This window comes from Schistocerca nitens, chromosome 1 (genome assembly GCF_023898315.1).
Source record: "Schistocerca nitens isolate TAMUIC-IGC-003100 chromosome 1, iqSchNite1.1, whole genome shotgun sequence".
Taxonomy (NCBI): Eukaryota; Metazoa; Arthropoda; class Insecta; order Orthoptera; family Acrididae; genus Schistocerca; species Schistocerca nitens.
In genome coordinates this window covers 408,657,563-408,671,934 of record NC_064614.1, presented here as the reverse complement: position 1 = coordinate 408,671,934, position 14,372 = coordinate 408,657,563, and the positions used below count along the sequence as shown (strand labels likewise).

The 14,372-nt window shown below is 40.1% G+C and overlaps 1 protein-coding gene across 5 annotated transcripts in view; it reads left to right on the top strand.

Annotated features, from left to right (window-relative positions):
* The window catches only part of LOC126249651 (U6 small nuclear RNA (adenine-(43)-N(6))-methyltransferase), a 43,615-nt gene that overhangs the window by 9,662 nt on the left and 19,581 nt on the right, over positions 1-14,372 (top strand). For all 5 annotated transcript variants that reach the window (XM_049951337.1, XM_049951353.1, XM_049951345.1 and 2 more), the window contains 2 exons: positions 918-1,173; positions 8,185-8,476. In XM_049951337.1, coding sequence (XP_049807294.1) covers positions 918-1,173; positions 8,185-8,476 — 548 coding nt within the window. The remainder of the gene's footprint in view (positions 1-917; positions 1,174-8,184; positions 8,477-14,372) is intronic.

The following is a 14,372-nucleotide window of genomic DNA, read 5'->3' as shown; positions in this document are numbered from 1 at the left end:
ATGGCCATTTGTTTAAAATGTAGCTACACTTTGTGAGTCATATTGGGTTTGCTCCCATCCAGTTAGGTGATAATTTTCTTGTACGTTGGGCCATATTAGACTAGTAAGTTCGTTTTATCATTTATTTTATTCATAAATTTTAACTGTTAAAATTGTTATAAAATTTATAATTTCTGGTGCTACTAACCAAAAAGACAGAAAACCACTATTTACTTCATGCCATCTGTCCAAAGATGCTACTTCAGAATGAATCAACTGCATTTTTAAGAATGTGTATTCTGCCTTCATATCAATACTAGATCATTCTTGAACAGTGCGGTAGGTAATTCATTTCAAATAAGGGAGTACAGGATGGCATCTCAGTATAAAATGTTAAGAAAGCAGAGTAATCTCGTTTATAAATATGATAGAAACAGTATGACAGATCTACCAAATCTCATTTGCTACCAGAGAATGCCACTGACTAAAATTAATTGAGGATCGTGATATAGGTATCTAACTGCAAAGACGCCATTAGGGTCTCTTCAAACAGTAACAACAACCATGGAAGTAGGCAGCTTACAATGTCCAAGAAAAACAGTGTAAGAAATTCTGAGGATACCATAAGCAGATGGGTCAGGAAAAACTGTGATAACACTGAATGCAAAATATGGGAGTAGTAGATAGATGTTGGCCTAAAAATGAGTGGAAAAAACTCACAGGTATAAAGGAAAATAAATCAGTCATGAGTCCATCAGTGCACTAAGTCAATAAAAATCATTTAGATGCTGAAATATTATGCATATTTTCCAACGGCTCTAGCCATTCATCAAGAATTCTTCAGCTGTAATTCTATAATTTGTTAATATATCCAGTAATGAACACTGCCTTTAAAAAAATTACGTAGTTTAATGATTCATGAGAGATGTGTTCTGCAGTACAGCTGGTTGACCAAGATAAAATACTCACACCGCTTGTGGGAAAGGAAGAAAAATATGATTTCTGTATGTGCAACCCTCCATTCTTCAAGAATGAAGAACAACTTGATCAGAAGAAAAAGTCACGAACTGCTGAGCGCCGACCTCCACGTAATGCCTGGACAGGATCTATTGATGAGGTGGTTACTCCTGGTGGTGAAATAGGTCTCATTAGTAAGATTGTGGAGGAGAGTCTACAGCTCAGGAACAGCATCAGGTGAGCCATTCTGCCAGTGAAAATAACCTCAAGTATTCTGAGTAATGATGTGTAGACTTTGACTGAAAATAACGTTAGGTGATAATTTTCTTGTACATTGGCCCATATTAGACTAGTAAGTTCGTTTTATCATTTATTTTATTCATAAATTTTAACTGTTAAAATTGTTATAAAATTTATAATTTATGGATTACATAGTTTTTAGCCAAGTTCATGAATCAATTTTCAATGATGTTTCAACTTCCCTTGTTGTTTCTGTAGTGTAGAAAAAGTCAGCATTAATTCATCTACAAACTCAGAACTCTGGAGATTAATTATTCATGATTTATTACCATCCAAGTCACTTCCTCATATGTTGGTAATGTGCAAAACCACTTTTGGCATATTTACAAAAATGGCATTGAAAGTGCCTAAAGTTAGTACAAACAAACAAAAACCACCATACAAGATATCAGTGCAGTTTTTCCCAACATGAGACTGTTTTCAACTACTAGTGGTGAGATACAGTAGTAGGGAAACTGTAAGACAGAAACATGAGATAATCATATATATCATGCACACCACACTTGATTAGAACCCAAAAAGAGATTGGGTGTGGAAAGCAAGACACAAGTTTGAAGTGCTCATAATATTGCCTATGCTGAAGCTATACCCTTCTTGAGAATCAGTGTAAAATAAGAGAAATTTCCACAATTACTTGTGACAAGTTAGTCAGAACAGTAACCTCAAAGCACACTTCTACATTTACATGAAAACTCTGCAAACCATTTCTAAGCACTTGGCAGAATGTATGTCCCATTGTACCAGGGACTGGTATTTCTTCCTGTTTAATGCACATATAGAGTGCGGGAAGACTGATTGTTTAAATGCCTCCATGTGTGCTGTAATTAATCTGGTCTTGTCCTCACAATCCCTATGGGAGCAATACATAAAGGGTTGTTGTATGTTTCTGGAGTCGTTGTTTAAATCCGGTTCTTTAAACATTGTAAGTAGGCTTTCTCATCATAGTTTATGCCCGTCTTCTACATTCTTATGCGTAATATAAAATTACAGGCTATTTAATAAAACAATGAAAATAATTAATTTTTGACATAATGTAATTGGATATAAAAAAATCTATTCACTAAGTAGGGGCAGGAGAACACACATATAAAAATAGGTTTTACGTATGCAAGCTTTCGGAGCAACTGGTTCCTTGTGTTAGCAGAAGGGTTGAAGGGGGAGGAAGAAGGGTGAAGGAAAAGGACTGGAGAGGTTTAGGGAAAGGGATAGTGTTCGGAAAAGTCACTCAAAACCCCGGGACATGGGAGACTTCCCAGATGAGAAGAAAAGACCGATTGTTGGGGACTGCACCGGATGAGATTTTAAAATGTGAGAGCTTAAAGATGCAAGACAGAGGTTGCTGCTAAAACATCATGCACGAGTTAGGAGTGGAATGCTAAGTGCATTGTATGTAATAAAGGTGGGAGGGGGGCAGCGAAAAATAGACAGGTCGGAAAATGAAAGATGTAAAAAACTGAAGCAGAGTGAGTTAATGAGTAGTTACTGCAAAGAAATGCTGAGATGGAAGAAATTAACGTAAATGAAGACCAGTTGGGTGACGAGAACCAAGGACATGTTGTAGTGCTAGTTCCCACCTGTGGAGTTCTGAAAAACTGGTGTCTCAGGGAAGTATCCAGATGGCACTTGTGATGAAACGAAACAGGTACCGAGATCACGACTGTCATGTTGTAGAGCATGTTATGCTACAGGATATTGTGTGTTGCTGGTATACGCCCCAATGCCTATGCCCATTCATCCTAACTGATAACTTGCTGGTAGTCATGCCGATGTAAAAGGCCAGACAGTGTTTATGTAACAGCTGGTATATGATGTGATACTTTGATAGTATATGTTTTGCCAGTTACAGGGCTGGTATAGGTGGTGGTAGGAGGGTGCATAGGGCAAGTCTTGCAGCAGGGACGGTCACAGAGGTAGGAGCCATATGGTAGGGAGATTGGTGCAGAAGGAGCATAGGGTGTGACAAGGATATTGTGGAGATTGGGAGGACGATGAAAAAGTATTCTAGGTGTGATGGGCAAAATCTGACAAAATGGACCTCATTTCAGGGCATGGTCTTAAGAAGTAGCTGATTAACACATTCAAGATCAGGACAATACTTGAATGACAAATGGTGTGCTCTGAGGATGGTTTTTGGAGGGATCAGTAATACCAGGATTGGATATGATGGCCCGGGAAATCTGCTTTTTAACTAGGCTGGTGGGGTGAGAATGATGGTGTATTGCTGTAAAGAGCTTGCATCTGACCTAATATGTTTACCTCGAATGCCAGTGCTGTAGGGGAGGGAGCGTTTGACATGGAAACGATGGCAACTGTCAAAATGTAAGTGCTGTTGTTTGTTAGTAGGTTTAATGTTGACAGAAGTGTGTAGTTGACCTTCAGTGAGGATGAAATCAACACCAAGGAGAGGGGCATGGGATTTGGAATAGGGCGATGTGAAATTAGCGCTGCAATGTGTCCTTGGTTCTCGTCACCCACGTGGCCTTAATTTATGTTAATTTCTTCCATCTCAGCTTTTCTTCACAGTAACTACTCCTTTCTTCAATCTTTTCACTGTCCCCCCCCCTCCCCCCTCCACCACATATAATGCACTTAGCTTTTCACTCTAAATAACTCAAGCACGATGTTTTAGCAGTAATTTCTGTCTTGCACATTACCCTGTCATCCACCTTTAAGCTCTCAGGTTTTCAAACCTCGTGTGGTGCAGCCCCTAGCAACCAGTCCTTCCTTCTCATACTGTCCAGTAACTTGTAAGTCTCCACTGACCTGGGGTTCTGGCTGACTTTTTTAAACTCCAATGGTTTTCCTAAACCTCTCCAGTCCTTTCCCTTCACTCCTCTCCCTTCCCCTTCAACCCTTCTGCTAGAAGAAGGAGCCACTGGCTCGAAAAGATTGCATACATAAAACCATTTTTTATATGTGTGTTCTCTTGCTGCCGCTGGATGAGTAGATTTTTTTATCTGTCCTGTTATAGAATATTTAATAAGCACAATAAAACTTTTTCTGTGGCACTTATGTTTGTTCATTAACTGCTAATCATTCTGAAAGAAATTTGTTGTCTGTGTCATATTTATCAGTCTCAGCCAGTATTCAAATGAGCTCCCATTGTCAACTGAAAGTTCTCAACCTGTAATTGGCCTTCAGTAATGTAGCACACATTTCCTGTTGGCGATGATGCAAGTCACCATGTTGCAGCATTACATACACCCCACACCATTACAGAGCCTCCACCAGATTGAGCAATCCCCTGCTGACTGGCAGGGTTCATGGATTCATGAGGTTGTCTCCATACCCGTACACGCCCAGCCGCTCGATACAATTTGAAACGAGACCGTCCGACCAGGCAACATGTTTTCAGTCATCAACAGTTCAATCTCAGTGTTGATGGGCCCAGGGGAGGCATAAAGCTTTGTGTCGTGCACAAGGGTTCACGAGTGGTCCTTCAGCTCCGAAAGCCCATATTGATGATGTTTCGTTGAATCATTAACATGCTGACACTTGTTGATGGCCCAGCATTGAAATGTGCAGCAATTTCTGGAAGGGCTGCCCTTCTGTCACTTTGAACGACTCTCTTCAGATGTTGTTGGTCCCATTCTTGCACGATTTTTTTCCAGCCACAACAATGTCAGAGATTTGACATTTTACTGGATTCCTGATATTCATCGTACATTCGTGAAATGATCATATGGGAAAAACCCACTTCATCGCTACTTTGGAGATGCTGTGTCCCATCACTTGTGCACCGACTCTAACACCACGTTCAGACTCACTTAAATCTTGATAATCTGCCATTGTAGCAGCAGTAACCGACCTAAGAACTGTGCCAGACACATGTTGTCTTGTATGGGCATTGCTAACCACAGTGCTGTATTCTGCCTGTTTACATATCTCTCTGTTTGAATATGCATGCCCATACCAGTCTCTTTTGCACTTCAGTGTTTATACAAGATTCCTGTCAGGCTACCAGTAAATGTGAGAATGGACACTCAAAGGCTATTGAAAAGAGGAGAAAAAAAAGAAAGAATTCCCCCCCCCCCTCCTCCTCCTCCTCTCCCCGCCCCTTTATTCCTCTGTTCCCAACACAAGTGCTTTAATTACTGGTTACAGGAAAAGTTCCTCCTACATGTCTTCAGTCGTCTGATTATATTTCGTAATTTATGTTCTGCATCTACATCTATACTGTGCAAACCAGTGTGAGGTGCAAGGCAGAGGGTTCATCCCACTGTAACAGTTATTAGAATTTCTTCTGATTCCATTCATGTGTGAAGTGTGGGAAGAATGGTTGTTTGAGTGCCTTTGTGCATGCAGTAATTATAATTATTCTAATCTTATCCTCTTGATCCCTATGTGAGCAATACACAGGGGATTGTAGTGTATTGCTAGAATCATCATTTAAACCCAATTCTTGAAACTTTGTTAATAGACTTTCTCAAGATAGACATAGACTATCTTCAAGAGTCTTCCAGTTCACGTCCTTCAGTATCTCTGTGACACTCTCCCATGGATTAAAAAAACCTGTGATCATTCATGCTGCCCTTCTATGTATATGTTCAATATCCCCCATCAGTCTTAGTTGGTACAGGTCCCACACAGTTGAGCAATATTCTAGAACCAGCCGTACAAGTGATTTGTAAGCAATCTCCTTTGTAGACTGGTTGAACTTCGCCAGTATTCTACAAATAAACCAAAGTCTACCACCTGCTTTACCCACAACTGAGTCTAGGTGATAATTCCGTTTCATACCTTACAAAGTGTTACACCCAGGTATTTGTATGAGTTGGCTGATTCCAGCTGTGACTCATTGATATCATAGTCATATGACAATATGTTTTTTCGTTTTGTGAATTGGACAGTTTTACATTTCTGATCATTTAAAGCAAGTTGCCAATATTTGCACCACTTTGAAATCATATCAAGATCTGACTGAATATTTATGCAGCTTCTTTCAAATAGTAATTCATTATAGATAACAGCATCATCTGCAAAAAGTCTGAGGGTACTGTTAATATTGTCTGCAAGGTCATTAATATAGAGCATAAACAGCAAGGGTCCCAACGCACTTCCTTGGGGCATACATGAAGTTACCCCTCCAGCTGATGACTCTCCATCCAAGATAACAAGCAGTGTCCACCTTACCAAAAAGTCCTTAATCCAGTCACAAATTTCACATGGTACCTCATATAGTCAAACTTTTGACAACAAATGTAAGTTTGGTACTGAGTCAAATGCTTTTCAGAAATCAAGAAATACTGCAATCTATGTGTCCGCCTTGATCCAAAGCTTTCAGTATAGCATGCGAGAGTAGTGTGAGCTGGGTTTCACATGATTGATGTTTTCGGAATCCATGCTGGATGGCATCGAGGAGGTCATTCTGTTCAAGATACCGCATTATGTTTGAGCTCAGAATATGCTCAAAGATTCTACAAAAAATTGATGTCAGCGATGTTGGACGGTAGCTTTGTGGATCGCATCTACTACCCTTGTACCCTTGTAGATGAGTGTGACCCGTTCTTCTTCTTCTTTTTTTTCTGGCAGGGATTCCATTATGCCCTGCAACTTTTAAGTGGTATGAGAATGAAATTGGTGCATTTCTCATGGGTTTTCCTTTGTAAAGGAACATTTGAAATTGGAGTTAAGCATTTCAGCTTTTGCTTTGCTACCCTCAATTTCTGTTCCTGTCTCATTCATTAGGGACTGGACACTAACTTTGGTGCCACAAACAGCCTTTACATATGACCAGAATTTCTTTGGGTTTTATGAAATATCATTTGACAGTTCTCTCTCTCTCTTTCTCTCTCTCTCTCTCTCTCTCTCTCTCTCTCTCTCTCTCTCTCTCTCTCTCTCTCACACACACACACACACGCACACGCGCGCGCGCGCTTGCTTCCTTGCTCGCTCGCTCGCTCTTCCTTTTCTTTATGTACAGCGTGGTTATATTTAAACTTCTGTTACTTGAGCCAGTATAGATTAGAAACTGTTTACAGTATAGGTACCAAACTTTACAGCAGTGATGTTCAGCTGTGCACAGCAGGAATTTTGTTGTTAGTAGTGTTAGTGCACAGCAGGAATTTTGTTGTTAGTAGTGTTAGTGTCATGACTTGCCGTGAGTTGTCTGTACCAGTACGGCCACTTAGGGTTGATACGCAAGCATCAGTGTCCAGTACAGTTGCAGACAGCCAGTGTGGGTCAGGACTAGGTGAGCTGGGCTTTACTCATAAAGCCATTTCATCAAAACTACAGCTATAGTTCTGGTGGTCTTCACAAGTATTGGTGCGTCGAAGGAATATGGAGAGGTCCTTTTTCCAAACTGGAGTTGAAGAACATGGTTCAGAAGTTTCAATTAAATGGTGATTTGAGAATTGCTCCTGAGAAAGGCTGGAAGTTAATGGCACTACAAATTGTTAAATAAGGTACTGTTGCCGTGGCTGAGAATGCTGGACCCAATGTGTGACCTTCAACCAGTGCATGAGCTGTGCCATGACAGCTGAACATTCTGTGGTCCACCATTGTTTTGGGACAGCAGTAGAGCAATCTATAGTATGATCCCATGCTGAGGTGGTTGCAGATGGTCACCACATTGAAATCGTGATATGCAGTTAACAAATGTTACCCTCTCATGTGGAAATTAAAATGTGTTTCTTTCAGTAATTTTAATTTTTTATTGTTTAATTTTTTTTCTCTTGTTCAGCCAATCCTGGCTTTATCTTTTGTTTCTTTTGTCTCCAAGATATTTCTGTTTAGTTTAGCTAACATTTTTGTTCTATATCTTTCCAAATCTCTTTCTTCCAACAATGGAATTATTGAAATTCTAAAAGCTAGATTTTAAATTGTGGTTTTAAATTTATGTATCTGTCACTCTAGTTCTAGTTGTTTTATGTTTTTGTGGTTATTACATAAACAAGTAGGTACTCCTCTTCTGTATTTTCTTGTTCTCACATTTCTTAATTGCAGGATATACACCACCATGGTTGGAGTTAAATCTGATCTTCAACCTTTGAAAGAAGAATTGCTCAGACATGGTATAACAAATGCAGCTACCACTGAATTTTGCCAAGGGCGTACAACCCGCTGGGGTTTAGCTTGGAGCTTTAATGATCAACCAAATCTCATGGAGGCATGTGGGAAACACAGCCATAAGAAGATAAAGCCGATGTCCTATGTTGTGCCATGCACAAATAAACCTGATGGCTACACAGTAGATTGTATTTGTGAGAAAGTAAAGGAGCTACTAGTCAGACTACAGGTACTTTTCTTCATTCTAATTAGTTGTTAAATCTTAGTTTCACAATGTATATTTCATTGTTGACACAGTAGCGCAAGAGCATTCTTGTAAGCCTAAATAATTTTTAGTGTTCATTATCCGGTGTCCTTTTTTCAAATTCTGTTGTAGCTTGGAAACAGAAAAATCTTATAATTGGATAAAGTTGAAAAACATCTGGATAAATTACAGAAGGGAAATGGTACATTCAGTTTGTAGAGAAACCAGACAGCAATTGGACGTGAAAGGGAGGCAGCAGCTGAGAAGGGAATGAGATGGGATTGCAGCTTATCCCACATGTTATTCTGTCTATATGTTGAGGTAGCTGTAAAAGAAATATGGGTAAGGGATTAAAAAACAAAATAAATGAGTTTTGATGATGATATAGTTTTTCTGTTGGAGTTGTAACATAATGCATATGTGTAGGCGAGTTATTCGGCCACTTAGAATTGGTACAAGGTGAGGTGAATTTGCTTGTGAAGCTGAATGCTAGTGCAGAACCCTAGAGCGTGGCATGGTCCTGCGGATGGTCCAGCAGAGACACCCAGTAAGACCTGGCCCCAGGTGCAATGGTGAAGTGAGTAACAGGAAGCGGATGAAACGTGGTACAGGAAATTTGGTCGATGGTTAGATGCGTAGCAGAATGCGAAATGCTCCAGAAATGGCAGTCTTTGGTACAATCTTGAAGGTGGCTAAGCTACAGCTCTGGGAATTTTACCGTAAATCACAACCAAGTAATAAAGCAAGTCTGAATACAGCTGTGATCTCAGAAAAATGAAGTGTTTCCAATAAAACCATATTATTTTAAGCAAAAATAAATTTTTGAAAATATAATGTAATTGGATGTACATGTTGATTTTTTTTTTTCCACCAAGTACAAACTCTAGGGATTGATCGATGAGAGGGTACGGAACAAAAAAGCTCTAATGAACTTAAGTCTGGAAATGCATGGTTTCCAAGTTAGAGACCATTTGTTCAATCATACTTTGTGGTCTAACACACGCTGTATCATGCGGCCTCAGTTAGAGTATGCATGGTTTCCTCCTAGGGGGTGGTATTGTTCCTCATATGTCATGCCCTAGCACCATCTCCTGCCATAGTAATTGCTAATGTTGTGTCCAATTCACGTCTCTTGCTGACTCACCTTGTAGTGGATGTGATACAGCATTGTACAAAGTGGTTCCATATTTGAAACGAGAGCTTTCCGACATGGTGTCTACTTATGGAAAGGCAAATGGCAACAGGCAGCAGGCAGCAAACCTATCCCCACTGACAACAACCACAGCATTCAATGTTTGCAGCATTGTTTCACCATTTGTTTGAGATAGGGTTGTCTCAGGAAGCAGGAAATCACATAGGATGTACCCGAAATTTTCGGACATTGGACCAGGAGGAAAATGTGATTAACATTGTGGAAGGTGACGCCAGGTCGTACCAGGCAGTTTGCCCGCCAGTACAGGTTAAGCCAGATGACCATGTGGAACATTCTCCCGAACACTTATTACTACCCTTACCACTTACAGCGTATGTAGAACTTGTTGGTGAGAGAGTTTTCACATTGGCAGCAGTTTTGTCACTGGTTTCTTCACCAGGCAACCATGATTCCGGAATTTGTGTTATCCATCCTGTTCACAGATGAGGTCACCTTTACAAGGAGTGGTATCATCGACTTCCATAGCAGTCATCTGTGGGATAGTATGCAGAACCCCATGATATGGTGACAGCGAATCATCAGCATTGGTGCAGCCGGAATGTGTGAGCCGGGATAATTAACAACTGTATTTTGGGACCAGTCTTCCTTCCATGTCACCTAACAGGCTGGAACTATCGGCATTTCTTGCGGGTGACTTTGCCTCCCCTGCTGGAAGAAGCGCCGTTGATGATTTGAAGGGTTATGCCGCTGCTACATGATGATGTTCAAGCCCATTTCACCTTTAACGTCCGGACCCATCTCAGTTGGTCTTGATGGTCGATAGATCACATGAGGGGGTCCATTTGCATGGCCTGCTCATTCACCAGATCTCGACCTGTGCAATTTCTGGTAATGGGGCCATCTCAAAAGTGCCATGTATGCATAGCCCATTCCAGGTGTGGAGACACTGGAGCAGCGTATTCATGCTGCCTTTGATACTGTTCGGATGCAGCCTCGCTGATGTGAATGTGTGAGACAGAACATGCTACTGTGCAAAAATGCATGCGTAGAGATGCATGGAAACCATTGTCAACACATACTGTAACGATGGCTTTGTGGTACAGCCCATATTAGGCTGCAGTCTCTGTAACAATGTATGGTTGAATAAATGGTCTCTAGCATGGAAACCTTGCGTTTCTGACATATGTTCATTAGACCTGTTTTTAATCCATATCTTCTCATCAATCAAACCCTAAAGTTTGTACAAGGTGAAAAAAAATCACCCTGTATAAAACTCTACTCATCAAGTGCGGGCAGGAGATCACACATATGAAACGTATTATGTATGTAAGCTGTTGGAACCAGTTTTCAAATGCAAGAATTTCCAATATCTTTAAGTGCGCCTTCATAGTTAAGTGGTCAGCACGGTGGAATGCCATGCGAGAGGCCCCAGTTCATTTTGCAGCTGGAATGGATGTTTTCTCCACTAGGGGACTGGGTATGGTGTTGTCTTCATCATTATTTCAGTCTCATTGACACGCAAGTCACCAAAGTGGCATCAACTAAAAAGACTTGCACCAGACGACTAGTCTATCCAGCAGGAGGCTTTACGCAGACAGACAGTTCATTTCATATCTTTAAAGCTACAGAAGGTAATATCTGACAGCGACTAAACATTTTCAAAATGAATCTCTGAATTAACAACTTTTAAACACTTCAAACAATTTCAAAAAACAATATCTCAGATGATATCATTGCATTGTAGCTATCTTCCCAGAAAGCTACATATCTCTATCTATTTTATTTCTTGATTTGTTATTTTTTTGTATCTTTTCATTGTGCAAATGTTTGTCAGAACATAGTATTGTCCACAATAACACAGCAGATGAATGCAGCTTGAGTACATTGTATCATGTCATTCTTGTGTGTTTATTTAATGAATATGTTGCTATTTATGCCTGATATTTCTTTAACTATTGATTACATTTTCTAATACAAAATCATGGTAATTTAAGATCGTTGTAAATAAGGCCAAAAGTCGCTTCTGTCAAGCAGGCCTAAATAATTGTTTAACTAGTATGTAATGAGATTGTGTTATCATTTATCATGAGCACACTTGTGCAAGAATACTGTCTTATTTATGTATTTATAAATCTTTATTTTTATTTATTGAGCATGGTCTGAGTGTCACTGAGTGTTTGCAACATTTCTTTATTTACATATTGCTGTAATGTATTATTTCAATCCAGGAAGCAATCATGTTCAGTCAAATCAAGTCCGTATAACGTAAGGTACGGGTGCCCTCCCCCCGCCCCCCCCCCCCCCTTCCCCGAGTGAACCATGGGCCTTGCCATTGGTGGGGAGACTTGCGTGCCTCAGCGATACAGGTAGCTGTGCCGTAGGTGCAACCACAACAGAGGGGCATCTGTTGAGAGGCCAGACAAACATGTGGTTCCTGAAGAGGGGAGCAGCCTTTTTAGTAGTTACGGGGGCAACAGTCTGCATGATTGACTGATCTGGCCTTGTAACGTCAACCAAAACGGTCTTGCTGTGCTGGTACTGTGAATGGCTGAATGCAAGGGGGAACGACAGCCGTAATTTTTCACAATGGCATTCAGCTCCACTATATAGTTGATGATGATGGCATCCTCCTGGATAAAATATTGCGGAGGTAGAATAGTCCTCCATTTGGATCTCTGGATGGGGACTACTAAGGAGGAAGTTGTCATCGGGAGAAACAAAACTTGCGCTCTATGGATTGGAGCGTGGAATGTCAGATCCCTTAATCAGGCAGGTAGGTTAGTAAATTCAAAAAGGTTGGTGGATAGGTAGAGTGGTAATTAGTGAAGTTTGGTGGCTGGAGGAGCAGGGTTATAAATACAAAATCAAATAGGGGTAATGCAGAAGTAGGTTTAATAATGAGTAAAAAAAACAGGAATGCAGATAAGCTACTATGAAGAGCATAGTGACGGCATTATTGTAGCCAAATAGACATGAAACCCCCACTTACCACAATAGTATATGCCAACTAGTTTTGCAGATGAAGAGGAGATTGAGGAAACACATGGTGAGATAAAAGAAATTACTTAGATAATCAAAGGAGCCAAAAATTTTATAGTTATGGGTGACTGGAATTCAGTAGCAGGAAAATGAAGGGAAGGAAAAGTAGTAGGTGAATATGGACTGTGGGAAAGGAATGAAAGAGGAAGTTGCCTGGTAGAATTTTGCACAGAGCATCATTTAATCATAGCTAACAGTTGGTTTAAGAATCACGAGAGAAGGTTGTGTTGGTAGAAGATACCGGGAGACATCAGAAGGTTTCAGATTGATTATGTAATGGCTATACAGAGATTTAGGACTCAGATTTTAAATTGTAAAACATTTCCAGAGGCAGATGCGGACTCTGACCACAATTTATTGGTTATGAACTGCAGATTAAAACTGAACAAACTGCAAAAAGGCTGGAATTTGAGGAGATGGGACATGGATAAACCGAAAGAACCGGAGGTTGTAGAGGGTTTCAGAGGGAGTGTTAGGGAATGGTTGCCAAGAAAGGAATACAATAGAAGAAGAATGGGTAGCTTTGAGAGATGAAATAGTGAAGGCAGCAGAGCATCAAGTAGTTAAAAAGATGACGGATATTAAGAATCCTTGGGAAGCGCAAGATATATTGAATTTATTCAATGAAAGGAGAAAATATAAAAATGCAATAAATGAAGTAGGTGAAAGGGAATACAAACGTCTAAAAAAAGAGATGCAAAATGGCTAAACAGAAATGGCTAGAGGACAGATGTAAGGATGTAGAAGCATATATCACTAGGGATAAGAGAGACACTGCCTACAGGAAAATTAAAGAAACCTTTGGAGAAAAGAGAACCACCTGTATGAATATCAAGAGCTCAGATGGAAAACCAGTCCAATGCAAAGAAGGAAAAGCGGAAAGTTAGAAGGAGTATATAGAGGGTCTACAGAAGGGAGATGCCTTTGAGGACAATTTTGTGGAATTGGAAGAGGATGTAGAGAAAGAAGAGGAGGGAGATACGATACTGCATGAAGAATTTGACAAAGCACTGAAAGACCTAAGTCGAAACAAGACCCTGGGAGGAGACAACATTCCATTAGAGCTACTGATAGCTTGGGAGAGCCAGCCATGACAAAACTCTTCCATCTGAGGAGCAAGCTGTATAAGACAGGCAAAATACCCTCAGTCTTCAAGAAGAATATAATAATCTCAATTCCAATGAAAGCAGGTGCTGACAGGTGTGAAAATTATCGAACTATCAGTTTAATAATTTACAGCTGCAAAATACTAACACAAATCCTTTACAGAAGAATGGAAAAAACTCATAGAAGCTGACCTTGAGAAAGACATGTTTGGATTCTGGAGAAATCTAGGAACACATGAGGCAATATTGACCCTACGACTTTTCATAGAAGATAGGTAGCATTTGTAGACTGAACGAAAGCTTTTGACAGTGTTGACTGGAATACTCTCTTTCAAATTCTAAAGTTGAAGGGGGTAAAATAAAGTGAGCAAAAGGCTATTTACAGTTTGTACAGAAACCAGATGGCAGTAACAAGAGTCGAGGGGTGCAAAAGGGAAGCAGTGGTTGAGAAGGGAGTGAGACATGGTTGTATCCTATTCCTGATGTTATTCAATCTGTATATTGAGCAAGTAACAAAGAAAGAAAAGAAAAATTTGGAGTAGAAATTAAAGCCAGGGAGAAGAAATAAAAACTTTGAGGTTTG